The 27,902-nt window shown below is 49.4% G+C and overlaps 1 protein-coding gene across 1 annotated transcript in view; it reads right to left on the bottom strand.

Moving 5' to 3' along the window:
- ndst1b (N-deacetylase/N-sulfotransferase (heparan glucosaminyl) 1b) overlaps positions 1-26,817 on the bottom strand; it is a 35,331-nt gene extending 8,514 nt beyond the window's left edge. Inside the window, exons 1-4 of the mRNA XM_083685823.1 lie at positions 26,723-26,817; positions 2,959-4,010; positions 1,374-1,856; positions 414-501 (exon numbers count right to left, since the gene is read on the bottom strand). Coding sequence (XP_083541949.1) covers positions 414-501; positions 1,374-1,856; positions 2,959-3,507 — 1,120 coding nt within the window. The 5' untranslated portion in view covers positions 3,508-4,010; positions 26,723-26,817. The remainder of the gene's footprint in view (positions 1-413; positions 502-1,373; positions 1,857-2,958; positions 4,011-26,722) is intronic.
- Positions 26,818-27,902: the final 1,085 nt, after the last annotated feature.

Below are 27,902 nucleotides of genomic sequence, written 5' to 3' on the forward strand. Positions count from 1 at the left end.
ACATTTATTAGCAGAGGCCTTTATCCAAAGCGACTTACAACAAATACATTTGTTTAAGTAAGTGAATCATCTATCCAACAGTCATCATAAGACAATCAATGCTCACACCAGGGGCCATTGGCAGTCGTAATGCCAGAAGCCAATTATTTTTTTCCAATTATTTATTAACATGAGAGGGAGAGAGTAGAGAGGGGAGGATAGGAGGGAGTAAAGGAAGAGAGCACACAGGGGAAAGGAAGGAGGTGGGTGAGACAAATCAGAGAAAGAAGACAAAACTTCAGTTGCTTGGATTTGTAGATGGAATCCCATAAGAATGGAACAGTGATGTTATGAATGGTCAGGGTCAGTACACAGAGCAGGAGGTATTAGGAGCATCTCTCTGGGGGGCAGGGGGGGGGGTCCACCACTCCTACCTGCATGGAAGAATTTCCCTGAGAAGCCGAGGTTGAATGTGAAGTTGGGAACATGGGTCCGCAGCTCTCTCTGTGTCTCCAACAGCGCCTGAGAGAGGGAGGGGAGAGAGAGTGAGCAAAGCAGTGCCCGCACACACACACACACACACACAAATGCCCACACATACATGGACACACACACACAGCAGTTTATCTCCCTGTGCACATCCTCATCCACCCCCGGTTGCCTCTCTTCTCTCCTTCATGCCGTTTGATATTTCTCTCTCCTCTGATTTGAGTGTTTGTTTCATTTGATCTCCGCACTGTATGTGAATCCACGCTACACACCCTCTCTCCCACACTCTTCCCTTCGCTCTTTCTTTCCCTCGCTCTCCCTCCCGCCCTGTCAGAGCGTGATTAATTCCTAACTCCCCACTGCTGTGCTGCCAGAGAAGAAGCCTTGATGATCCTCCTAGCTCTCTAGTCCTGCACATGAGGAGGCCCTTCTAACTCAGAGGGGACACAAAGAGAAAAACACAGATAACCAGAAAGTTTCTGTGTGCTTGAAATATTCATAGCCATGAGGTGGATGGAGAGAGAATCTCTCTGTCCCTGTAGAAACGGTGAAGGCTGTCAACTCTTGTGTCGGCTACCAAGACGGATGTACAGAGAGAGAGAGAGAGAGAGAGAGAGACGGAGAGAGAGAGAGAGGTGGGTGGAAGGAGAGGCGGTGTACTGTGGTAGAACACAAAGATGCCTCTCATGTGCTTTACCTAGTATCTAACACAGACTAGAAAACCTCAAATAAAAAAAGTTGTTATGCTCAAAATAACAAAAGATGTCTGTCTTGATGTCACCAAAAGCTTTGCATGTTGATCCGATATTTACTTCCAAGCATTCACAAAGTCCTTGTAAGAGGAACAATCACCGCCAAGAGAACACAAAGACCCCAGCCAAAAAAACATTCCCCGCTCCACCTACCTTCACATCAGGCACCTGCATGCGGGTGCCTTCCTTGCCCACGAAGATGTCGTCTATGTCCACCAGCAGGTATCGCTCCAGGGACAGCGAGAGCCTCTTCCCTGTGAGGAAGGCCACCGCATCCACAAACACCAGCTTGTGCAGCCAGAAGGCCAGGTTGTTGCCGAACAGGACCCTCTGGATTCCGTCGTGGAGTCCTAGGTCCTGGACCACGGAGGGGAGCAGCGCCGCGCTCTGCCCCAGCGAGGGCACACTCTCGGCGGACTGGGTCTTGGCCAGGAGCACAGGCTCATAGGTGGAGTGGTTGGACTGGAACACAGTCCAGTCGTCCCCCGGGAGGGGCCCCGGCAGAGGCTGGCCGGAGCGCGTGATGAAGAGGAGGGGGGACTTGGGGTTGACGGTGCAGTCCTTGAGGCCCAGGTTGGAGTGGAGGAAGAGGGGGAAGCCTTTCAGCTGTGCACTCAGCAGGCTGTTCTCATTGGCCTGTTGGATGGGGGGGGGAGGGAGAATGATGATGTCATCAAGAAGGGACAACCACTTTGGTTTGGTCAAGGTTACAGATAGAAATGTATTCTAATTAATAAAACTTTCAATTGTGTACAATGGAGTCAGTTCTATGCAATTGTGAGGGATGGGGTTTGAACCCAGGTTTGCCACGTGGAAGACCCAAGCGTCTACCATTTGGCCAAGAGGACATCCTCAAGGTCCAAAGGGCAACACTTGAACTTTGTTTTAAATGTCTCAGGCTGGGCTGCCTCATCACAAAAGCATGATTCCAAATCACACATTTTAATCTGCTAGATTCGGAAGTTTGAACAGAAACGCATACCAGACCTCCAGAGTGTCCTGTGAGGAGTTCCAGACACAGAGGATTCTGTCATTTTTTATCGTTAAGCTGCTTCTCATCAAAACAGGAACTGTCTCATTCTCTCACTTCCCCATTACCGTGACAACCATCTGACTGGATAGTCTTCCTCTCGCTCACTCAATAAGTATCTAAGATGGCCGAGTAGGCGTCTGAGAAAACAGAATCTTATTAAGTTAACACTCACCCACACGCAGGTGTGCCCACACAGAGATTGATTAAAAACCGTGCCTTGGCCACTGAGGACATTACACATTCCAATTGAACATTGATGTTTGATCCGAGCGTCTCTGAAGTCAGCCGTGTCATTGGGATGCACTCCCTTCTCTCAACTCTTTAAGATACCGCCGATACCAAATCCCACTAGGTTTCCCCAGCCCTCACCTGGTCTGCTCTCACTCCTCTATCTCACTTTCACATTCTCTCCATCACTCCGGGAATAATGATTTAAACTGTTAACTGGCCTTGGGCTACCAGGCTCCACAGGGTATTAGAGAGGGGTGGAACAGGAATAGTACCAATACACAGTGAGAGAGGGAGAGGGGGAGAGAAAGACAGACAGAGACAGAGAGGGGGAGTTAGAATTGGCAATTCTCTCTAACCTTGAGGGTCCGAGTGAATCCTGCTTTGTTAAGGAAGACAAACAGAGGGAGAGAGAGACAGAGAGAGAGAAAAAAGGGGAGAAAGAGTGAGAGATGGACTGGACTGTGTTTTTCTAACCTTGAAGAAGCCGATGATGCCCACTCCGTACTCTACACAGTACTTGTCAAGTAGCTCTCTGTTCCAGGCGTCCAGGTTCACGTACTTGAGAATGTTCTCGTAGATGACCAGCGTAAAGCGCCCTCGTTCCTTATCCGTCAACGTGGGCATGTCCCCTTTACCGGGAGAGATCTCCGTCCGGTACCGGAAACGTCCCGACTCCAGGATGGCCACGATCTCCTGGCCGAGCTGGGAGTACTGGCTCTCCACGAACACCAAGACCACAGGGTCTGTCCTCGTCCCTCCTGCCTCCCCGACAGGCCCCCCTGACACCCCCCGCAGAGGGAGCAGCCGTGACGGGGTCACCCGGGGGTCATCGAAGTCGGCCGAAGCCCCGTCCGCCCCGGTCCCACCCCCCCCTCCCGAGGGCTCCAGCTCCCGCTTGACACCGTACAGGAAGTAGGCGGAGACGAATACGCTGACGGCGCAAAAGAGGAAGAGGAGGAGGAGGGAGGTCTGGAGGGGGAGGAGACGGACCAGCCGACGCAGGCGTGACACGCATCCCAGCATCGTCCCAGTAGCGAGCCTAAAGCAATGCCCCCGGAAACAGTCGCTCTCGGGGGCAAGGTGGGATAGGGTGAGCAGAATCAAATCAATGCAGAGTCAGTCTTTTTGTTACTGTAGATCCACAGGGTAGAGAAGCGGCAGCAAAGACAGCCGCGGCTACTGGAGAAAGAAATGAGACTGTCTCACGTTGGCTCTCCCTCATGTTGTAAAGTTGCTTATGTCACCATGGCAGAGAAGTGGGGAGAGAGAGGGGGGGGGGGGGTCTCTGACCACAGGGGCACAATTCACTCCTGGGAGGGGGGGAGGGAAGGGGAGGTAGTCACTGGAGGAGAGTGCTGCTGGAGGGCTCTGTCACCTGTCCATCACAAGAACCAGCCAACCACATCCTTCCTTGAAGTAGTCCAAGGCTCCTGATTGGTGGATGATCTCCGGGGGGTGGGAGGGGGAAGTGAGGTCCTATAGGTCATCCAAGCTGCAATATTTCCCACTGGACAATATCTGGCGACCTGGAAAGAAAGCAAACAGAGAAACATGAAAAACCAAAAACAACAGCTAAGACAAACCAACAGAGAAAACATCATCATTTACGTCTGAGTGACTCACGGTTCGCACCAGAAATGTTTTGTGGTGTTTTGTGCCCATGTGGGGGAGGTGCGTACTGTGCTGTTGCCAGAACCTAAAGTTCAGTTAAAAGTAGTCCTTGCATTCACCTACCTACACACACACAGCAGCCAAAATCCCCCCGCCCCGAACAAACTCACAACCACCCCTCATTCACTCACACACACACACACAAAACCGTCCTCGGCCTCCACGCAATCGAAATGAGAGTGACAACAAAGCCCCGAGGCGGACCATTCCAGCGAGTGAGTCCAGGCGGACTGTGTGACTGCATGTAGAGTGAAGCCATCGCCCCAGGGAACACTTGCCTCCCATTCCCCTCAGATCCTCAGAGTATCATGGACTCAATTGAGTGGAGGAAGAGGGGAGAGGAAAACAGGCAGCACAGAGAAGTGATCCAAAAGCAGAGAACAGCGGAGCCAACAGCGACAGACAGAAGAAAAAAAATCCCATGACTGGAGGAAGAACAGTAACAAAGCCTCCCATCGCACTGCACTTAGGATTAGGATACACTTACTAAACTAAACCAATCAAACTGTAATCAAACGATTTACAAGGCGATCGCTCTAATTGCCGGTTAATGACCGCGCTGAGGGTTTTAGAGAGATTACAGACCTTCCTACACCGCTGTCGGTCTGAAGGTGGGGGGGGGATCAGATGTGAATGAAGTGGTACGGCTCAAGATGCTTAGCTTACGCCGATGACGCGAGACAGCAGCAAACAGGTCACTTACATAAAACCTAGGCCAAGCCTACATCGTTTCTCCATTTGGAACCCTCCCTGAAATATGAGACGGAATACAACGATCTGCTCTTAGTGAGAGCTTCTTGAAAGCAGGCTGACAATTTCCTTTTGGGAGCCCACGCAAGAGGGGGAGAGAGAGAGAGAAAGAAAGAAAGAAAGAAAGAAAGAAAGAAAGAGACAAGCACAGACCACTCTCAACCTTTAAACCATTCGTCATGCCCATTAAGAGCCATCAAGGTCATAAGTTATCATTAAAAATTACACAGCTGAATTAAAAGGATACTAAGGCCCAATCAAAGCTTTAATTAAAAGAGATTGAAAGAGAGAGAGAGAAAAAAAGTCTGACATTGTACCACACGGGCAGTTATCAGACATCAGACATGTCTACATCTAACGAGTTATTGATTTTTGAGAGCATAGCTCTAGATAGCGTAAAGCCTCATATCGGGCCATATATCATTCCTCATGACATTCAATGGGAGAAAAGCCTCATATCTTTTCAACAGACTCGACTGTGTGAACTACACATTGTGGCATACCGTGGTGTACTCCCTCCGGTCTAACTAAGTCGGCCTAGAAAAAGACGCCCAAAATTCCCTCCTGAGCTTTGTGCGGATATCACACTTTTCCCTGTGAGCGGCTTCCCAATTTCCCCCTTCACGGAGGACGAGAGTTTGAAATGTAAAGAGAGGGCGTGAAGAAGCGAAGCGGGTGGGTGTGCAGAGGACGTATCGCACCGGTACAGACCAAAAACACACAAGCTCTGGTCCCTTGAAGATTCCTCTCTTTTCCCTGTCCGTGGCCTCTGAGAGGAGACTGGTTCGTGCAGCGGCATATCAAAACAAGATTAGCCAGGCCGCGCTGATGAGAGCAGAACAGAGGACAAGTTGCTCTCCGAGAGAGGGAAACTTATCACATAGGCTAGTCGCCGTTTCTCAGGTGGGTGGTTACGTCGCTTAAGGGAAGCGTGCCACTATTCGATGGACGTGGGGTTTGAGGGAAAAAGGATTTAAGTCATTTTCTGTTGATAATTAATCAGAGTGAGTGTTATCTAAAGCCAAGGTCTGAGGGGGGGGAGGGGGGAAGGAAACAGAGCGCTAACAGAGACTTGCCCAACTCTCCGCAGTGATGACCGCCCCCCAATGTTGACCTTCAGACTCTTGTCACAAAGAGTTGCATTTACACACACACACACACACACACACACACACACAAAGAAGGAAAAATAAAGAGGAAGACAGGCAGGACCGTGGGTATGAAGCCATTTAGCAAGGTTACGCCAGCCAGGGGGAGAAAATTAGATGAGAACGTTGTGGGAGTGAACCGTGGCTATTTGGATTTCAACACACGACATCTTCACTTCCCCCCCCCATCTTTCCTACTCCTCTCTCTTGCATACCTTCAAAGGAGCTGCTAAGTTGACTACCACCCCTCCCCCTTTACAAAAAGAATAAAATAAATGCTACATAGCAGAGCGAGGAAGAAGAGAATCATGAATATTTGATGTTTAGAGTAGGAACCTGAAGGGCCATAGAGCTAGCCAACGTACCAGGAAGGTAAAGAGTAGTAGTAGCCAAAAGGTGGAGGGAAGAGAGAGAGAGAGAGGACAGAGAGACAGACAGACTCTGCCAGTCTACTGAACAGAACATCCGCCGTCTTACTCATGCATGGGAGAGGCAGACTGAGACTAATGTCTATTTGATAACCAACCTTTCCAAGAGCTCACAGCTCAACACAGTGAATATGAGGGCTATAATTGCCTGCATGAAAGGCAGTTACTAAATGAACGAACAGATAGATGGGGGAGAGGGGGAGGAAACATGAAAGAGAGAGACGGGGGAATAAGAGAGAGATGCAATACAGCATCAATCTCAGATTTACAAAGTCTTCAAAACAGCAATTAACATATTTTCCCTATTATCAACCGGTGATTAATGGCCAAGACGGAATAAACAATAGCAGGTGACAGCGCCGGAGGCAGAGTAATGTTTACCCTCAGGGTGGGTGGTCACTCAAACCCAGAGACACACTACCACCGGCAGCAGGCCATATCCACAACACTGCTAGATTAATGAGAGAGAGAGAGAGAGACAGAGAGAGATGGAGGCCTGGACCTCAGCTGTAACAACTCCCTGGATAAACAACACTAAGGACCGCCATATGCAGCCTCACACGTCCTGTCCCCCCCCCCCCTACTCGCCCTCTCTTCCCCCTCTACCTCGGTCCAACTGAAGACTGTCTGGCCGCTCTTCTCTATGTATGTGTAGAAAGAGAACGAGACAGAGAAAGAGAGAGAGCGAGCAAGAGAAAGAGACAAACAGACAGAGAGAGAGCTGGTGAGGGAAGAAAAGTACATTAACAGAAAGAGCCAGGGGTGAGCTAGCCAGAGGTGCCCCCTTTTACAAATAAACTTGAGTGGAAGGTGGCCCTCGCTGCCCCTACAGACCCCCAGTGCCCCTCAAAACCCCCCTCTCCCTCTTCCCTCCCTTCCCATGGTGGCGCCGACAGAAATAAATGATGACCCTCCGTGTTCCATCTGTAAGTGCCTTGGCAACCGCACACTCTCCATGGAAACGCCAGAGGTACGTCGCGTTCTGTGGCAACGGCATAGAAAGTCTGTTCTGGAGGGACCAGGGGACTGTGTTAAGCCGACAGGACCGAGGACTGCAAAATAGGTTGTTGTTGTTGGGGAGGGGAGGGGGAATGCAGCTGCATTTTTCAGAAATGGGACCACCTGAGAGATGAATGTTAGAACAAAAACATAGCCAGCATGCCAACAGATGCTACAAGGACAACGGGCCGGACGGCGTAACTAGTAGCAGAGTCGATCCATCGGGTCAGAGCCTGGGCCAGGTCAGGGTCACAGTCCCGGGAGTCAGCCCAGTGTAATCCCGATCTGTAATCCTGTTAATCTGAACACTGCCGACAGCACCAAATGTGCTAATGACTGGCACTGTGGCTCTGGTGGATTTCAGATCTCTAAATTAGCGTGAAGGAGGACGGAGAAGACGATCTAAAGTCAGTTTTGTGGTGTCCATGTTACAGGTTCACGTTAGGATTGACAGAGGGTTTAAAGTGACCCCAGATCTGTTGCTATGGGCAACTTCTAGAGGAGTAATAGCCGTGTTTCAAACAGCGGTGCCAATGCGTGCCAAATTTCAACAGCTGGGCTTTTTTACTTTTACATTCTGCAATTCGCAAAGTGGCAAACTCAAAGACGAGCAAACATTTCATATCCTTCGGTTTCCCAAGAAGTTCTGCTAACTAAGCAGTTTATGGCAATTGTATTTGTAAACAGCGCTATCCAAATCAATTCGATTGTGTTGTTACAGGGAGCTAACTTAGCTTATGCTTGCCAGTAAGCACCACTGAAGTCTGGGAGTGACTGGAAATGCAAATTGGCCTTGGTACGTACGGCATAAGGAAAACCGGCGACTGAGTACCCTGAATGAAGGCATACATACATGTGAGACATGGTAGCCATTAATACTATGTGGCTCAGCTGCAAGTGCCACTGTATGCTTTATAACTGGGATTCAACTGCCATAAACTTTCAATAGTTCTCCTGATGGAGAGAGAACGTTGTGAGTTCCCTCTCATAAAGCATAGAGTGGTACTTGCAGCTGAACTAAATCTCTCCATTTGCATGGATTCATCCTCCTCTTTCATTCCTGGAGGAGATTAAAACTTCAAAAGAATGTGAAAATTCTGTTTCGCCGCATATCTAAAAGCTACAAATAAGCACACAGGAGAAGCATTAAAAAAAAACCTGGCTTTCTGGGCCAGGTTACATTTTCAAAGCTACCGACAGCTTCTCCTTAAGCTTCCCTTGGCATTCATCAATATGGAATCAATTGATCTGAAATTCAAATTCCATTTCATGCATGCATTGTGACTACCGTGATTAAAGGCTTAGTCCGTGAAGAGCGCGAATAAAGCGTGACGACGACTTCTCTCTCCCCAGCTCCTCCTATCCCCCCTCAGCCAATCTGAATGCACAAGCGGCATCCGTTTTAGCCACTCTGCAAACATTTACACTGACTCCCTCTTTTTCGTCAATTCATTTCACGCCTGTGAAGGACGGAGAGGGAGGAAATGGGAGTTTTGCGTTCTAATTCTCCGGGAAAAGTGACTTTCAGACCGTTTTCTCTCCGCCTCCGAGCTTCTTCTGAATTATCACATCATTTTTCACTGCTTCAATTTATGTGCTGAAGACTGAGGCAATTTCACAGAGGAAAAAGCGTTTCCCTCAAAATCACCCACGCCCCTCCAATTATGTCTCGGGGCCCACTCTGAGGACCCCAATTCTGCCGCTGTGGTAATTGAAATGATTGTGGTGTTATTCAGCGATGCAGTAATGGGATGGAGTGGCCAGGGCTGATCTTTAAGTTCAGGCCACGGAGCACAGTCTGTCCCTATAGGAGCAATTACTGAGGCGAAGAAGGCAGTAAAACAAGTGGGAAATATAACGAAAAAAGAGAGGGAGATTGGGTTGTTTTCTTCACCTTTCTGTGCCGAACAGAGTCAGAATCTAATCTAAAATAACCCTGTGTAGACATTTGTCAGATCGCATCTCATCTGCAGACGCATCGCCTTGCTGGTCCTCGAAGCCGACGATAACGAGTCACAGTATAATAGCATGATTATGCATTCAGGATTTGTGGAGCCGATTAGGGCCAAGATGAATAAAAACATGGGGAGAGAAGATGAAATATGTATGGGCAGAAGTCTCTCAGATGTGTCTCTAAGACCCTTCTAGACACTTCCAATCTGGGATCTACAGGCAGCACTGGAGGTATGGAGGATCTGAGAGGACCGGGAACCTGTGAAATGGATTACTGCCGCTGTGGGAAAAAGCAAGAGTGAGGTGTTTTTTGAATCACTGTGCCATGGGAAAAGCTGTGGTAAAGGCAGGTAGAGTCTTTAGGGGATACTGAAGCTGGGAAATGGAGCCGTTTCCAAGATAGGATTACCCCCCCCTGGGCAGTGGAGTGGAGAACCAACACCTCATCAACATTCCCTCCCCCCTCTCCCTTTTCACACACACAGAGAGAGAGAGAAAACTAACACCTTCAACCCGACCCCCCCCCCCACCCCAAGTAATTTCAGACATGAACAGGTTCTGGACAATAATGGGCCACCAGCAATAAGGAGATAGGAGACATTGTATGTGCTCAGAGCTATTCCACAGATAGCCGAGACCAAGGGTTAGGCCTAAATGGACAGAGCTAAATGGTGCATAACGTAAATACATGTGTCAGGGGGATGGACGGACCACGTTCAGTCTCTACATAAGAGACTGTATCTGACTTGTCTCTTAGAAGAGATCTGCTGGGGAGTGGGGGTGTGATTTGAGCTGCTTTGTGGTTCATCATATCGGATGAATCACAGTCTGAAAATGACTGGTGTTTAAGCCCATCAAGGGAAACGGATGATTCGCACCATTTTGGAAGACTCCCAGATGTGTTCTCAGTCAACACTGAGTGACAGTGTAGTGTATTAGCCAAGAGAGACACAGGAGGGAGCATCCTCTGGCCTTAAACTGTATAAAAAATAAATAAAAATAAAAAAATAAAAAAAAACACTAAATATTCATCATCTTTCTTTTTTTAATGGTATGTTGTCATGCATAAGGATGCCCTGCAGGCTCTGAAATAAGGCAATTGCTCGGTTTAGGGGTGGAAATGAAAAGGAGGCACTGGGGCGATGAATAAGACACATACACGCACGCATGCCCACACGATGGTTGACTATTGGATTTGGAAGAAAATAAATAAGGTTGTAGGGCCCGAGACAACAAACGCAAAGCACAGAGAAAGGTGGAGGGGGGAAGGGGGCAATGGCGTTCATTTATCATTTTTTGGCAGGGTTTGGAGGGGGGGGGATAAGGGGGGGATGCGGGTTGGCTTTCATATACATTGGGTGCAGGTGTGTGCAGAATCAATGTGGTGGTGGTGGGGCGATCTGGGAGATGAGAGAGAGAGAGGAGAGAGAGAAAGAGAGAGAGAGAGAAAGAGAGAGAGAGAGAGAAAGAGAGAGAGAGGCCTGGGGGGATCAATGCGAGTGGGAGGGAATGTTTGTTTAGATTGTTTATCCGCCATCGTCTCAGGACACAGCACTGAAGGACACCGTGGCACAGACAAACACAACGCCTGTCCTCTGGGACCCAGCATTCGGAATGGGCCCTCCTTTGTGTATGCGGTACAGGAGAGGTCTCAGAGGTGAAAGTCATATGGTTGAGAGAGAGAGAGAGAGAGAGAGAGAGAGAGGAGAGATGGGAGTTTGCTGCACACACACGCTAAATGTTGTGGCATGCTACAGGGTCATGTTAACATACCAGCTGTCAACCATGCCAACACAGAAGCCTGTCAGGAACACTGCAGAACCAAGCCAAGGAAAACACAATCATATCATTGAACTGTGAAGACCCAAGCCTATTCAGCACAGAGAGTGGTAGTGGCACAAAGATAATGCCCATGACAACCACATGCACGCGCACACACACACACGGACACAGACGAGCACGCGCACACACACACACACAACCCTCCAATCGGCCCAATCAATCTCCAACCAGAGGAAAAACACCGGGGGCTGATGGTCGGATCTCAGACAATGATATGCAGCACAATACCTGCTCATGAAATGATGATGAGCTGGATTTAAAGAGGCTGCCTGATGAATGTCAGGTATCAGAGTATTATCACACCCATGGGACCCTGCCCCGCCTTCTTCTCCTCCTCCTTCTCCTCCTCCTCCTCCCCCTCCCTCTCTCTCTCTCTCTCTTCTATTATCCTCTCTTTCATGTCCAGATAAGGAAGAGCGGCATGTGCTGATTTGACTGCGATTCGCGCAGCAGAATCGGGTTCCCATGGGAATACCGTGGGTTGGGAAGAATAGCTGACATAAGAAGAAGGGGATGAGATTCTGTTGTGCAACCCCTATTTCTGCTAGCGTGAGATCAAACAGATAGGATTTTCCGCTGCATGAGGACGCGTTCGCAGTCATCAGCGGGCTTTCAACGTCTAATAATCAATGGCGAGCGTGCAAGTCTTATTGCATTGGATATTCGAGACGAGCCCGTCCGGAAACAAAGAAAAACAGGAAGCGCTCGTGACGGTGTGTCTTAACTACACTCAATGACGGCACAAATCTGCCCAACCTGCTAGCTCTCTAGCCCTGCCAACCCGCTAAACAACAGTCCAAGCCACAGCCACAGCCCCATCTCCAGCCCCTTCCCCAGCCCTCAGCCCCATCCCCAGTCCTCAGCCCCATCTCCAGCCCCTTCCCCAGTCCTCAGCCCCATCTCCAGCCCTCAGCCCCATCTCCAGCCCCTTCCCCAGCCCTCAGCCCCATCTCCAGCCCCTTCTACAGTCCTCAGCCTCATCTCCAGCCCTCAGCCCTCAGCCCCATCCTTCAGCCCCAGCCCCCCTGCCCTGGCTGGCCCAGCAGGTGAAAGATGTGGGGATGTCACCCAGCTGACAGGTCTATCTGGGCTCTGTCTGTTCTGCTGCCTCTGCCCATTTCCCCCCTTCTCTGCTCTCTCTACAGCTGCTGTGTGCTTGAGCATGACAAACCGTATGCGCGCACACACACACACACACACACACACACACACACACCTTAAGAAAACCTGGTATGTAGTTTGAATTTCAAAGAGTGAGTGTGTGTGTGTATGTGTGTGTGTGTCAGTGGTGTGTGTTACAGGAAGGCTGTGCTATGCTTTCCCCCCCCCGTCAAACCCAGGGAAGCCTGACTGTCACAGTTATAGATTAAATGCCACTGTGCAGCACTGTATACACACCGCTTGACAGTTTAATGGTGCGTGTATGTGTGTGGATATATATGGGGGGCATTATAGGAATGCGCGCACACACACACACACAAGCTACATGTTGGCCGTGTAAAATCACAAACCTGCCTCTAGTCCGTGACTGAGGACCAGCTGCCAACTTCAGGGCAGCGCTGGCACCAACAGTCACCGTAAACCCAAAGTAACACATAGCCCATTTGTTACGCTACGCGGCAGTTTCTCTCACACACACACACACACACACACACACACACACACACAGGCGCCATGTTTTTCCTCTCGCTGACTGGAACAGCTGTGGTAACAGAGGGGGGGACGGGGGGGGGACGAGGGGAAAGATGATCTACACCGAAAGACACGGTCCGTGACCCTGGCTAAGGTCCCCCCCCCCCACTCCTGGAGGGGAAGCTTCCAATCAGCAACAAAGCAATCAATACACAGCAGGCTCTCTAAACGAACGAGCAGCACTTAAGAGAAAGGGAGTGGATATCGATTAGAAAGGGTTAATAAGACCCTGTGTGCCTCGTTCGGATGATTGGATGAGTTTCGCGAGACTCTCATTAATTAATACAAATTGATCAAATGGAAACTTTGACTACGTTATGACACAATAGCATATGACATAATATCATAAAAGGATCCGAAACTTTTTTGCTGTTGTTCATGTTTTCTTTTTTTTACCATATAACTAGAGAGAGAGAGAGAGAGAGAAGGCGTGTTGAAGAGGTTTAACGGCGTCTACCCCCCCCCTGGACTTGGGCGCGCAGGATCACTATGGATCATGTAGAGTGAGTCTGACAAGCAGAAAAACAATAACCGCTAAAACTTTAATCTCGCCCCAAACAAGCTAGAAGGTTTGAGGATGCCATGACATGTCTTGCTCTCCCATCAATAATTCAACGCTGCCTTTTCGAGGCTTTCAATAATAGATCAACATTAAGAAAACAAAGGCCCGGGCGCACCCACTGACGTCCTGCGCAGAAAAGCCCACAATGCAACAGAATGAAGTGTCGATAGGAAGCTAGGTAGGAAGGTAGGTACTGTAGGTATCTCATGGGATGATGAGAAGAAAAAAACCTCGTCGTCGGGGGGGGGGGGGCTTGTTTCCCCCTCCCACTGTCAACGTGTCAGTCATGATGTGTCCGGTTGGCTCGCCGTGTGATCACAGATCAAAGGGTTAACTGGAGCTACGGCCCTATGGCGTCTACATTATTCAACAGTACGTTACAATAGTCCTCCCCCGGCCCTGATGGCACAGCGAGAGCCAGGGACGCCGAGGAGAGGAGAGGGAGGGAGGGAGGGAGGGAAGGAGGGAGGGATAAGGAGTAGGGGGTGAACGAGGAAAGGATGGCGAGAAGAGAAAGGGAGGAATGAATGGACAAAGATGTGAGAGAGAGAGAGAAAACAAAAAAGGAGGTGTTTTGGAGGAGGGATACAAATGTGATGTAGAACAATGGGAGGAATCACAGGAGAGGGATAAAGGAAAAAAGGAAAAAAGACAAAGAGAAGAGGAAAGCTGTGGGAAACACACACTTCGCAGCAGTGGCAAGGTCAAAGTGATGTTTACCCTCTGACCACATATCTAATGCATTAGTTCTGGGAAGGACTTCATTTCACACTTTTAGAAAAAAAAACGGAGAGTGTGAAAATTGTTGAGTGCTGGAGCTTTGGGCTTATGGTCCAGAGTTCTTGGCGTGACCTTACCTTCCCCGAACAAAATGGCCGCCAAGTGCCCCGCTGTGCCCCCCCCCCCCCCCGACAGGTAGGCCAGCAGAAACCGTGCCAAGAACCAGAGGCCTCCTTCAACAGCCCCCCCCTTCATTTCTCTCCACCGACCTTGAGCACTACTTCTTAGGAGGGAGAACGAAGTAGAAAAACGACCAAAAAAAATAAAAAATAAAAATAAATTGATTTCTCTATCAGATTTCCACCCATCGGATGACTATTAAAGATAAAAGGGGACATGTTTGATGAGAACGTCTGTGTTTAGTCCCACAGAACTACTACCAAGCGCTCAGTGAGCCACTTCCCTTTGTTCATTAATTGATTGGCTCCCCTGCTGGGCCCTCTGTAACTAGGTTACAAGGATTCATGAAAGGAAGATCTACCCCCCCGGTGAAACCAAGAGGAGAGATAGATGACTCCTCTAGGGCAGGAAACGCGGTGTTCAAATAAGTAATGGAGTGAAACCCGACTGACACCGGGCGTTCACTTTATTGAAATCAGCCTCATCTAATTAAAGTGAGGGATTGACGAGGGGAAGGGGGGGGGGGGGGGGGGGGAGGAAGGAAGGAAGGAAGGAAGGAGGGATGGGCGGGAGCCGTTTAGGGATGGAGGTGATTTCACTTGATGCACAGCCTCTCAAGTGACTGGGTGAGGAGGGAGGGAGGGAGGGAGGCTGGCGTGGTGGGGATGACCGCTGGACAGACGGACATGGTAGCCTTGGGGGGGAGGGGGGGGGGGGTTGGGGGGAGGCAGGGGGTGAGGTTCATTATCTCACACTGTCACGAAGACAGGGGACTTTGTCTGTACCATCTCGCACTGTGCAATGGTACCTTTTAATGAGAGAGAGAGAAAGGGGGTGGGGAAAAGGCTGTGCCACTATTCACTACCTACATATGCTACTGTGTGTTGTAGGCTACTCAATACTATAGGCCGTTTTCAATGTCCCACGATGCACGATGATGTCATGCAGGCCGCCATGTCATTTGTTGTTATTTACCCAAATGTCTCACTGAGGAGTGACACGCAGACACCCTTTTCTAACTCTACTGTAACCCTCCTCCACCACAAGGGGAGGTGCAGGACCGTGACTATTGTTATTTCCCCTGAAACGAGAGCGATAATGAGTCATGAACAGACGAAGAAACTTTCCTGAGACACAAAGAGGACATAGACCGAGGCGGTCCGCGTTCCTGGCCTCAGCCCATCGAGACCCTCTCAATATTCCTTTCATCGTTCCTCTGCTTCGCGAGCAGACACACACCGCCAGAGCTCAACAGCAGCTGACAGCCTGGCCCTGCATGCCAGAGGGGACACATCTCATAGACCCCTTAGGTGACAGCACAGGATCTCTCTCTCTCTCTCTCTCTCTCTCTCTCTCGCTCCTTCCTTCTCTCCTTCCTTCCCTCCTTCGGGTGATATTAGGCCACAGGGGGTGTCAATGCGGCCCGGGGTGTGTGACAGATATAGGCTGGATGAGTGTATGAGGGGCATTCATAAAGCCACTGTCAATAAGCCAGCTAAGTCATAAGGCCGGCTATGGTGTGTGTGTGTGTGGGGGGGAGGAGGGGGGTAACATTACTCCCAGACAGAGCTTTGAGAGTGTGAGAACTGCCGCGTAGTCTCAACATATTAGCGGCTACATGCTACGACCCTCCCGTGCAGTCGTTACGTATTAGCGGCTGCAGCGACACCGGCGGCTACAACGCTGTTCACTTTCCTGCTCTAATGGGTCTCTTCCCGGTCGCACCAGGACAGCGGGCAGAGGGGCAGAGGTTAGTGTCACTGTCACCGTCACCGGTGCCCAGAGGGAAGGGAGTGAGAGAGAGAGAAAGAGAAATAACAGGTTATGTAAGAGGAGAGAAAGAAAAAAAGAAAGAGAAAGTGGATAGAAAGAGAGAGACACAGAGAGAGAGCATTTGTTTAGTTTTTTTGTTTTTTTAGAATAGCCCATCTCTCCTCTCCAGGAGAGCCGAGATCCCAGACTCCTGCAAATTGAAAGATACAAACAATCCTTCCGATTGCAGCGGCCATTCTAATGGGCTTGTCTTGCAGAGAGCCTTATCACTAATTCATTACTTATTCTCCTGCATTACAGAGTGCAGCAGCTTTATCCTCCAATTAGGAGCGAGCAGGCTAGACGCCCGAATCAATCAAAACCTGCTAACTGGATTTCCGGAGGAAAAGAAGGGACAAACATCCAGCCTTCTTTCCCAGCATTGTGAGGTAGACTAAAGATGCATGTTTGGACTTGTCCGCTCCACCGTGTTTCCAGTGTGTGGCACATCAGTTCAAACATTGACTTTTGTTGCACTGGGAGAGGGTTCATTTGACTGTTTAGGCCTTTTATCTTTCAGGCTCATGCTACAGTAGCTTTAAAAGGGATCGTTCACCGAAATTACAAAATCACATATTTGGTTTCTGACCCTGAAAGGAGTCTATGGACAAGGACAGACTTCAATCCACACTTTGGTTCTGATTATCTGGGCACTGTAACTAACAGCTAATTGTTAGCATTTGTAACCTAAATACAAGTCAATGGACCCTAAATTAGCATGTTTGAAATGTCATACTCAAATCATTTCAAAGCAATTTAAATCAAGTAATTGAGTCTCAATCCAAGATGATTCGGGCATGACATTACAAACATGCTAATTATGGGTGAACCATCCCTTTAAACTAGCCTTTAAGTCTAATTGCTGTCATTAGACAACATTCAAGGAATAAATCCCCCCGTAAGTCCATGACTTTCAAACTATCCACGAGTCAGTCACCAGAGGAAAAACATAACAACTCACAAAACTTTCTCCATTTCACTACCCCTCCCCCCACACACACACACACCCCACCCCTCTCTCCTGACACAGGGAAGCACACACAAATCTAATTAGTAGTGCCATATCCCCTGATGATTCCAGCATCTCCTGTCACACTGGGAGATTAACCACAACAATGCTAATAACAGCCTCCACATCAACACAATTAAGGAGAGGATTATATGCATGACATGTCGTCACATCTCCCCCAGCATCGTTAAGACGCCCAGGAGATGGTTTGACGATGTGTCGGCTGATTAGAAAGACAGGTCAGGACAGGTGTTGGAAACACCGCAGAGTTTGGGGTATGCCATTAGCCTACTACTAGTGTTGGGGCTCGGACTACTTGGGTTGGTTAACTCACTAACTGCCAAAGAATTCCCGGGAACACTCACCACTTAAAGTGCCAAGTGTTTTATGTGGTAGTGACCTAGCAACAATACTTTGATTGGCTACAAAATAAAGAATATTTATGCATTTTTGGGCGAATAAAGTCGCCCTTGGCACTCCAGAATGTTGACAATTTTGGCGACCTTATTCACCCTCTGCACTAGAGAGTTGAGGTGGTGGGTGATTGAGAACCCCTACAGCGGTCTTCATCAAGCAGAAACCCGAGCATCACACAGGTTTATTGGCTTTAAAGCAATCGAACCGACCTTTTTTTAACCTGTGTTTTTTCCTTCTTTTTTCTTTTTAAACCCTTGTTCATGGCACAGCGATGCAATTACGTGTTTCATGTTCAGGGAGAAAACCGACGAGTTTCAGCGTAAACAACGTTGTTTATGGTTTACTCCTCCCTACCCCTCCCCCCCCATCCTCCACCCCCGCTTCTCTGGTTTGTATCCGTCTGCCCGAGACCTCATTTGAAGGGTCTACAAACTCGGCTGCCGGGACTCAAGCATGGATGAAACAGGCCGCTCCACAGCATGCAAGCCTGTTAGCGCCACGCAACGACGCAACCGTAAATGGAACACGGAGACAGAGAAGAAACACAAACAACACGGAGTAGAAGAAGAACCGTACACAAGCGGACAACAAGAGAACCCGAGCGGTACGACGACGAAACGGAACCGAGGAGGACAAAACAAAAGCGGGCGTGGAGGGAAACAAAAGGCGACAGAACAGAGCCGAGCAAAACAACACAACAGAGCAGGACAGAACAGGCTGCGATTGTGTGCGACTGACCCCCGCGCATCCCAGCAGGCATTGCATGATGAATGGGCCCGGCCATGACTACAACCCACATCCCCCCTCCCCCTCCCCCTCCCCCCTCACGCTCTATCCCTCTCCCCCTTCTTTCCTCCTCCTCCACCACCATTCCTCCCTCCCTTCCACGCCACTATCCCCCCCTTTCCCCCCTAAACCACAGCCTATTCAGCTGCTGCCATCCCACAAGATTAATTTGTATTCAGTGCACTTAGGCCTTGCATTGTGCCTCTGACACAATGACATATTACAGTGCATGCACACCTATTAAACGTATAGCCTCGCGGAGGGCCGGAGACCCTTTATTTATTTTTTTACGAGATGGTTATGATAAACACAAAAGGTTGCAGAGTAAGACACGCTCAATAAAGGAAGGTATTACGGGGCACAGAGGATCTATACGACATTCTTGGGGGGGGGGACACTGGCCACCAATGTCACACGGAGTCATTACAACTAGAGCTACTGTTGATAGAGATCTACCCCTACACACACACACACACACACACATCAATGACTGCAGAGAACCAAGCTAATAAAAGAGAGTAGATTGTGGTCGTACAACTGAGACTATAAGAAGAGGGCCATGTGAGTAGGAACAGGGAGAGGGGGAGGGAGAGAGAGAGAGAGAGAGAGAGAGAGAGAGAGAGAGAGAGAGAGAGGAGAGAGAGAGAGAGAGCCCGTTACGTCGCTCCACTAAAGGCCCGGAGGACAGACACAGTAATGCATGAGAAATGGGCTCTTTCCTCCAGCCTCCCCTGCCTCTGCTCCCGTTCCACAGAGTCGCTGTCCAGGGAGGGGGAGAGGGGGAGACCAAATTTAATTTGCCACACTGTCTCCAGCCATCGCTGGGGAGCCTGGGGGCAAAAGAAATGGATTCTGGAATTTAAAGAGATGACTTAAATAAAGAAATAAAAACAGAGAGTGCTCTGGAGAAGGTGGCGGAGACAAAAGCACAGGGGGAGGTAGAGAGAAATGAGAGCAGTGCTTTCGGGCTGGGGGGGGGGGGGGGGGGGTGGGGGGTGGGTTACGGGGGAGGTTTATATAGGCTAGAGTTTTACTGCATGGTTATGATGATCCACAACAACCAAGGAGCCTCGCCATCTGTACGATATGAGATCAGAGAGGAGATAACGGCTACTGCTAACGTTCCAACGCCCGAACACAGGGGTGACAGGGAGGTTAACCATCCATTACCTCACCCCTCCCATCCCCAAGGAGCTGGTGTTTTCACAGTGGGAGGGTGAGTGTGTGTGTGTGTGTGTGTGTGAGACCCCCAAGCACACCTATGGTTTGTAACTCAACACCGGAGCACGGAGGGGGGGGGGCTGAAGTCATCACACAGACGATCCTTGGAGAGACAGGGGGGCAGAGGGGGGCTGTGGAGTGGCATATTACTACTGTCCACGCCTCCACCTCTCTACCTCATACACACACACTCTGAAAATAAACTTCCAACAACGTAGCGCCACGTTCAGCAGGCCACAACATTGTGCAGCCCTCCGAAAACCGGAGCGTTTTTGAACGGCCAGTTGGGGGAAGGCAGTAACAATGTGCAGGTCGAGTTTGAGTGGCAGCATGGACTTTGCCAGCCTGCCACGCCCGGCCAAGCCCACCAAACAGGAGCAAACAGCCTCAGAGAAAGTCGAAGAATGTTGCACACCGTTGAGAGAGAATCCAGTAAGTTTTTTTTTTTTTTTTTTTTTTTTTCCCAACTAAAAAGTATATAGCACAAGGTTGAGGCAACTGAACGCGGCCCGGCTTACACTTGGCACGGTAGACGATGAAGATGATGAAGACGGGAGATGAAAGTAAAAGACTGACAGAAGATAAAGGGTAGGAGACTGATTTAAAAAAAGAAATAAAACAAAAACAAAAAAAACACACAAAAAAACAGCCTGATGCCTCCAGATCCTTTGTCTGTGTTATTATAATGGTAAACCACCCATTCTTTCTCACCCTAGTCATCTCCTCTTCTCCCCCCTCTCCCCCCTCCTCTCCCACCCAGGGCAGGATGGAGGTCCAGCCCATGCATGGCCCATTGAGAGCCGGTGTGCTCTGGTTCGGCTGCAGGCAGGGGACTGGGGTCTGCGTGCCTGGGGGGTCATTAAGTAGAGAAAACAAACACAGACCCCTGGCCAGTCACACACAACTCTGCCCCAACACCTGTGTCTCATTCACCACAAATATCCAGCCACTTAACGCTTAAGAGAGAGAGAGAGAGGGGGGGGGGGGGGTTGTTTGTGTAGTGTAGACCAGACCTCACACTCCTTTAGTCCCGACACCCAAACAATCCCTGAGCCCTCTCTCCACAACGCCAACCTGCCTGGCATGGGAACCTTGCAGCTTGCCGGCGTTAACGCGATCCGCCGAGCGGAGCCAGGCCAGACATCGCAGCACCTGATGTTTCTCCAACAACTGACCCCGTTAGAATGTAAACCTCTGAGTAACTCCCCGTGAACGCCCCCCCCCCCCCCTCCTCCTTCTCTTCTCCCCCCCCCTTCCCCCCAGAACAAACCTCATCCATCTTGCTGTCATGTGTAGCCTACAGCAGCCTCCGCCTCCTTCGTGTCTATAGGTGCCTCAGCTGTGTCTGCGCTGACCCCCCATGGATGCCAACACCTGTCCCCCCCCTTGCCCAGACACACAGCCCCGTCCCCATCCATCGCGCCACCCAGGGTGGAGAGAGAGAGAAGAGACACAGACACGGGGGAACAGCAGGCGGGCAGACGCGGCGCGGCCCTGGGATCAGATAAGCGGAGCGGGCAGGCTGCAGTCAGAGCCCCCTGGCGAACAGCAGCAGCGACGGAGTTGGGGGGGGGGGGGGGGGGGGGGGTCAACGCCATTACAATCCCCTTCAGTGCAGCCGTTCAGGAAGGAGCAAACGGAGTAGGTCATTTCTGCTATGGTACATTTGGCGCGGGGCATTTTTCAACCCCGCAATGCAATTGACCGGATTTTAAATAGAACTGACCTTCCACCCCTCCCCCCCCCCAACCAACCCCTGAGCTCACCGTCTCCTTCCATAGACGAGGGAGGGAGAGAGGGAGGGAGGGAGGGAGAGAGGGAGGGAAAAGCTGATCTGTTTACGTGTAGCTAGGCCTTTAGCACGCTAGCGCTGCGTTGTTGTTTACGCTGGAGCCACACGCAAAGTACAGATGGAGCCTCTCGGACACCAGATGCCCCCGCTCCTCTCTGGTGTAGGCATGGCTGGAGTAGGGTGGTCTGCTCTGGGACGGGACAGAGGGAGGGGGGGGGACACCAGATGCCCTGCTGCTCCACTTTGCTGACTGTGATAGCACGGTCTGTCACGGCTCTAGGGGGAGACACGTTAGGGCGGCAGAACAGCGTGTGTTGGTGTTGTGTTGCGGGGGGGGGGGGGGGGGCCTCCGGGTTACAGCGTTGCTCCCTGACTCACACAGACCCCGTCTGGCCGGTCATTCCTCAGTCACCTGGTAAACACACACAGGCCCCTCTCCCTGCCGGCATAGCATCTCTGTCCTGACCCGGTTTAACCTACAGACTCGTAGAGCACAGACGGAAAGAGAAAGAGAGAGAGAGAAAGAAAGAGAAAGAGAGGGAAAGAGAGAAGCCCTCCAGGAGGCAAAGAGTAGGCTGTGTGTCACATGCACAGGCCCAAGTAGGGGAGTCAGAGAAGGCCACAGCTCTACAGCTCAGAGAGTGAGTGAGTGAGTGTGTGTGTGTGTGTGTGTGTGTGTAAGGTGTCAGTGTGTGAGGTATCAGTGTGTGAGGTATCTGTGTGCAGGCACGGCCACCAGACAACTGAATAAACAGTGAGCCCCCACCCCCCTTCCACCTGTCTCTCTACATGGTCACACTGGGAGAGGACCTTTCAGCACGGGTAACCATTATACCTCCGCCCCCGAGGCCCAAACGCCCCCCCCCCCCCGCCCCCCCCACACCCCCTACTCCACCGACATATGCTTCAGCACAGTCACCTATACAAGGCGAGTCACCTGATAGGCCAAGCACCACAACAACAACAACAACTCATGCTAAACAGAAGCATTCAGATCTCCTTAACTAAAATAACATTCGCACACCTCTTACTCGGAAGATCAATTTTCCAAATGGCTAAATCGATCAGGGGAGAATTTTTTTTATATAAAACATCTAATCATATCGGGTAATGGATAGCACTTATGATGAGGGGCGCAAGGGCTTTATAACATTCCGTGGTGGAGTGGTAAATTCCCATTACTGCACATCCAGCACTCCGAAAATGCCTTCATTAACTTAGCGAGCTCCGTAGAGCTCCCATGCTGCGTGTACGAACGCGCCGCGCCCCAAGGGCCTGGGAGAACGGCTGAGGTGAAGTCCATTAACATCCAGCAGCTTGTTTTTAAACCACTAAATAAAACAGGCCGCATTTTCCATCTCGCGTATAAATAACCTTCAGCCGAAAGGAGCTGGCTTGAGAGAGGGAAAAAAACAACAAAAAAAACATCACAAATCGGGGTTTTAATGGGGAGATAAAGCCACACAGGTAATATAGGCCAGTCAACATGACAGTCTGTCTCCTGTATCTATTATTAAATACTTAGTTTCAGGGGTGTGAAAGTGCTTTGCGCCGCCATTATTCACAGAGCATCACAGTGAATAGCTCGAGATTTGAAGAAGGTAATTTGAGCCACTTAAAACTGAAATCTATGGCTCTGGAACAATCTCAGAGAAGCCAGCTGGGAAGCAGAAACAGGAAGTTACTCTGTATTTTTTTTAATTTTTTATTTACGTCAAAGACTTTCATATTTTTGCATATCTTTTTTTCGTGTGTGAAGCGCACTGCGCTGCATTCAATAACAACGTTTGATTGACTGACTGAAGGTGAGCTGTGAGAGAGACGCCCAAACCGAGGAACCCACCACTCCTGTAACCGTTACCGTCTGCTTGGCATGTTCCTCTTCACCCCTGAGGCAACCAGAGCTAGCTAGGCTACATCTAATGATGACATCGCTCTCACTTTCCCACCACTTATGCTGCAATCATGTGTCATCTGATGAAACGCTGCACCCTAGTCTCCATTATCTGCCTGCCTAGAGGAGCCTCTGGAATGTATCAGATTCCACCCCCTGGGGGTGGGGGTAAGCACCTTGGAAACGTACCTCTGCCGCTTCCCCGCCACCCCACCCCCTTTCAAACTCCCCCCCTGTCCCCCCATCTAACTTTCCGCTGAGCAGAATTCCACCAGAGGCTTGAATCAAGCAGCTTGATCAGCCCGTGACATGTGTTCGCATTCTTTCTTATGTCCGTCGGACGAGAAGGAAAAGATATGCGCTTGGTGGTTCTGGTTTGACGGCGAGTCTATGACTTCATTTCCCACACCCTGTCCAACACCCAAATCAACCACCCCCGGCCTGTGAAGAGGAGCGTCCCACGGAACAAAAAACACACCGGTAATCTCGCTGTCACCACCTGTCCATGCTAGGGGTTAACTCGGAGGATGGTCATGCACGTGATTCAAACCACTGACTCCCCCCCCTTACCTCGGATGAACAACAACAATAGCTCACGTACTTCTCCAATAGTCCTGATGATGTCGGCACAGCCATGTCGTGACTAGCCTACTCCTTCACCTCATCTCACTCTACCCGAGAGAGAGAGAGAGAGAGCGGGAGGCGCGACAGTACAGTATCTCGGCCTATATGGTGCCTGTATGAGTCACTGCCCTGGGTAATTCAGTCTGGGGAATTATGACAGTGGAAAATCATTTCCCTGGGCCGGGGATAGGAGGCCGTGGCTAATCGTTCAGTAATCTGATCTGCCTGCATACTGTAGCGTTCAGCCACACATGTGGACACTCGGCGACTGCCAACAATCTGATGGAGGCCTTTTCTATTCAAAATAACTCTCCAGGTTTTTCCTGCGGATTACTGATGCGATCTGGCCAATGTGATTGACTAATACTGCAGTGAGTATCAGTGCTGTGGTGTTCGAAATGTATTTACGCTACTCCAGATTTCAGGCTAAGCCCAAAAATGCAACAAAAGGGGAAAAAATGCACTCGCAAACTAATGCGCGCTGTGTAAATCGTGCATATTTCTATATGCCGAGCTAAACAGGCCCACGTATTGCTGAATAGGCCAAGATCCCTCCTGAATAAACACCTAATGAACATTCCTCCCATTCAATTTGCCCAGGCAGGGGATAAGTTCCAGGAGGAGGGGGGGGGGGGGAGTCTTAGCCAAAAGGTGCTACACTGGGGCCGTAGCATTGTGTAGCGTAGAGCTGTGCTATAGGCCCACTGGGCCTGGCAGGTCAGGGGCCCCCAGCGCATTGGAGGGTTGCCTGAGTCGTCTCATTCTAAAGGGAGCATTGCCCCTACACACTGAGCATGGCTTTGAGGGGCAGTGACATGGAAAAATACAAGAACTGGCATGTTGTTGGGCACTGCAGTTCCCACTCCCAGGCTAAACTCTCAACTAGCCTTGCATAAGATTACATGCGATAGGGTGGTAGTCAGCAGACTCAGCACTGATGTACTCATTTTCAGCCAGATATTAGCCTACATCTGTTTTTACCCCTAGGCAAGGTTATAGTATATATACACAATAATTCTATAATAATATCCCACTGCCAGTATCGAGCACAGTGAAGCATTGGGTAGTAAGTGTATCATGCCTCATTACCAGATTAACAGTAGAGAACAGTGATGTGAACATCAGTTGTCACAAACTGTTATCTGTCTACATATTGTCAAGCTCAGTCGCATGCCTGTGTCCAATGTACTTAAGTGTTGGGATGGAATATTGATATAAAGAGTTGCTGATATTTGATCAGTTTGCAACAGCTGCTGCCTTCAAACATTCACAGATCAGTAGATCACAGGGGCTTTGGCAGTCAGGCAGAACAGTCAGATGGAACCCTAGCACAACCAGACAAACAGTTGGCACAGCGAGACAGAACAGAACTTGCTAGCCACAACATTCCACAATATATTCTACAGTTTCAAAACGCACAAGGAAACGTATGAGGAAAACCATGCAGGCCTTCCAGGGACACGGTTTCCCACAAAATATTCACAATGTAAAGCCACATGTCACAACATCAGAGGGGGAGATGATAGCATTTGGAGTGGGCCTGGTCCTATTCTCTGGATCCGAGCCTCAGATTTCAGGAGGAACACCCTTTCCAAACACACAGCTAACTGAATAGTACAAGCTCTCTTTTCTCTTTAATTCTTCTTTTCTCTCTCTCTCTCTCTCAAACACACCCTTAGGCTATAACATTTCAGGCAGGTCTGGACTGCTCCTCTTCCCGCCGAAGGGAGTAAAATGTTTATGGAATCTGATATATTCAGCTATCTTAGAGGAAGCTGGCTGGCTTTGACTCAATTACATACATGTATGTATGCTCCATGAACATATGACATTTGCTTAAAACCCTCCTCCTCATGTGCATCACCATCGTCTTCTTCGTCTTCATCACACATCATGCTAGTCTACAGATCACTGATACCTTACACTCCAAAAACTTTACAGCATTTAGCTAGTCAGGGGGATAACAGTGAGAAACACCTAACCCCGTTCTCTCCAGTCCTGGTAGGTACTTTCCATAGTCATGTGAAACGTTATTAAATTAAAATTGAATAGTTGAGTGCAGTCGAGCTGCAAATTAGAGACAACATTTCCGAACACATTTTTTCGCCCCTTATTAGTAAAAAGGGGGACTATTGCATAATCAACCAAGGCCACAAAGCAATTGATCCAAGACTTAACACAGAGATGTTTACCAATTTCATACAGTGTTGTTGGCAAAAACGTTGTCCAACACACTCGCCTAACAAAAACTAATCAGCTAGCTACATGTATCACAAACCACGCAGCAAATCGGTGCTTTATTACAGAAACATAACAATGCTTTAATATGAGAGAGGCCAACAAAGTTACAAGTTTCTCTGGTGCTAAGTTGTATCGGGGTTCGGTGCAAAAAAAAATTCCGACACCCGAAACACATTATTCCTGTCCAAAACTTCGACACGGTCCCTCTACAATAACATTGCTAGCGAGCTAGCTATCGTAATAGGATTCAGCAAGCTAAAAAAGGCGCTGTGGGATTCAACTATTTCTCCTGGCTTCGTTTTCGATCGCAGGGAAATTCGGGCCAAAAAACTGTGGCCGCATTCTCAGTCTGCGCCAAGGCGAGTAGCTAGCGAGCTTGAAGCTAGTATAGTATAGCAAAAACGTTTAGCTCGTTGAACGATTGACCAGCGCAGAACCAGATCTGCCTTGACACAAAACAACATTTGCAACACCGAGCGTTTTACTTTGTCACTCACCTCCTCAAGATCCGAGTTCAATGATAGAGACGAAGGTGGCTGGTTGAATGAATGCATAGATTCAACCAAAGCACGCCCGGCGCCTTTCGTCTCGGTTTTCCAGAGGCTCTGTTCTCAGACTCCGAGCGGCGAAGGCAGTCTTGTCTGATGGGAGAAATTTGAGAACGTGTCCCTTTTCTGTAGCGCTATGTTGCAATACGGCACACTGGTCGAGAGGGGGCGCCAGCACAGCATCAAGGTCTCTGATAATGAAGTTACAGGCAGCAGGTTCATTTCAATAAAGGGATAGCTCACCCAAATTAGAAACCCATTTAATGGTCATCTAAGATGTTATGAGATGGCATTAGATAGTTCAGTGCGGAACATCAAGTTAAACAGTACATTCCTTGTGTTTCAAGAGGAAGACCACAAATGGTGGGGCCTCAAGGACTGAGAATCTGAAAAAAAAAACATTCAGGCAAGTCACTCAGTCAAACTGTATTCATTTCATGTTGCTTTATCATTCAGCACATTCACCAGGTTGTCTCAGAAAAACAACTGCTTGTGTATGAGCTTCATGGTGGAGAACCCCAATTGGAGAAATAATGTTAAAAGTGTATCAAAGGAATTGCTGTAAACATTGCCTGTGGCCATGGTTTCAACTTTATTTTCTTCTCCTGTAAACAGAGCAGAGCGCACAAGTGTCTGTCTCAGTAACTCATTCCAACTCCAGTCACTTTCTTCCTCAACAACAGATCTAAGATCAGCTTGTATTGCTTCCAACTCAAACCCAAACCATTGTTAGCAAAAACTTCAAAACTGACTTTGGATCAGCTGTCAGATAGAATAAAGTAACCACACGTCCTCTGACCTTGTGACACACGAGGTTGGTGATTTGATTACAGAGGGGCTAAACCCGGGACAAAGCCGTCCTTCAAACAGCTTTGCCTGTCTCATCCAGATCACATGACGGGGCAGACGAGGGTCACACGACTCATTAAGACAGAGGCCAGCGCTGAGAGTTCACTTTTTTATTGTCCCACTCAACGCAGTACTCAATACTCCCTACTCCCCACTCTGTATTTGTCCTGTGGCTACATGGGGGAGTATCAGGCATTTAAACTAACCTTTGCCTTCTCATTGTCCTAGCCACAGGGGCAAATCAATCAATAACTGCTGTAGTCTCATGAGCACATAATTA

Source organism: Argentina silus (assembly GCF_951799395.1).
Source record: "Argentina silus genome assembly, chromosome: 15".
NCBI classification, from domain to species: Eukaryota; Metazoa; Chordata; class Actinopteri; order Argentiniformes; family Argentinidae; genus Argentina; species Argentina silus.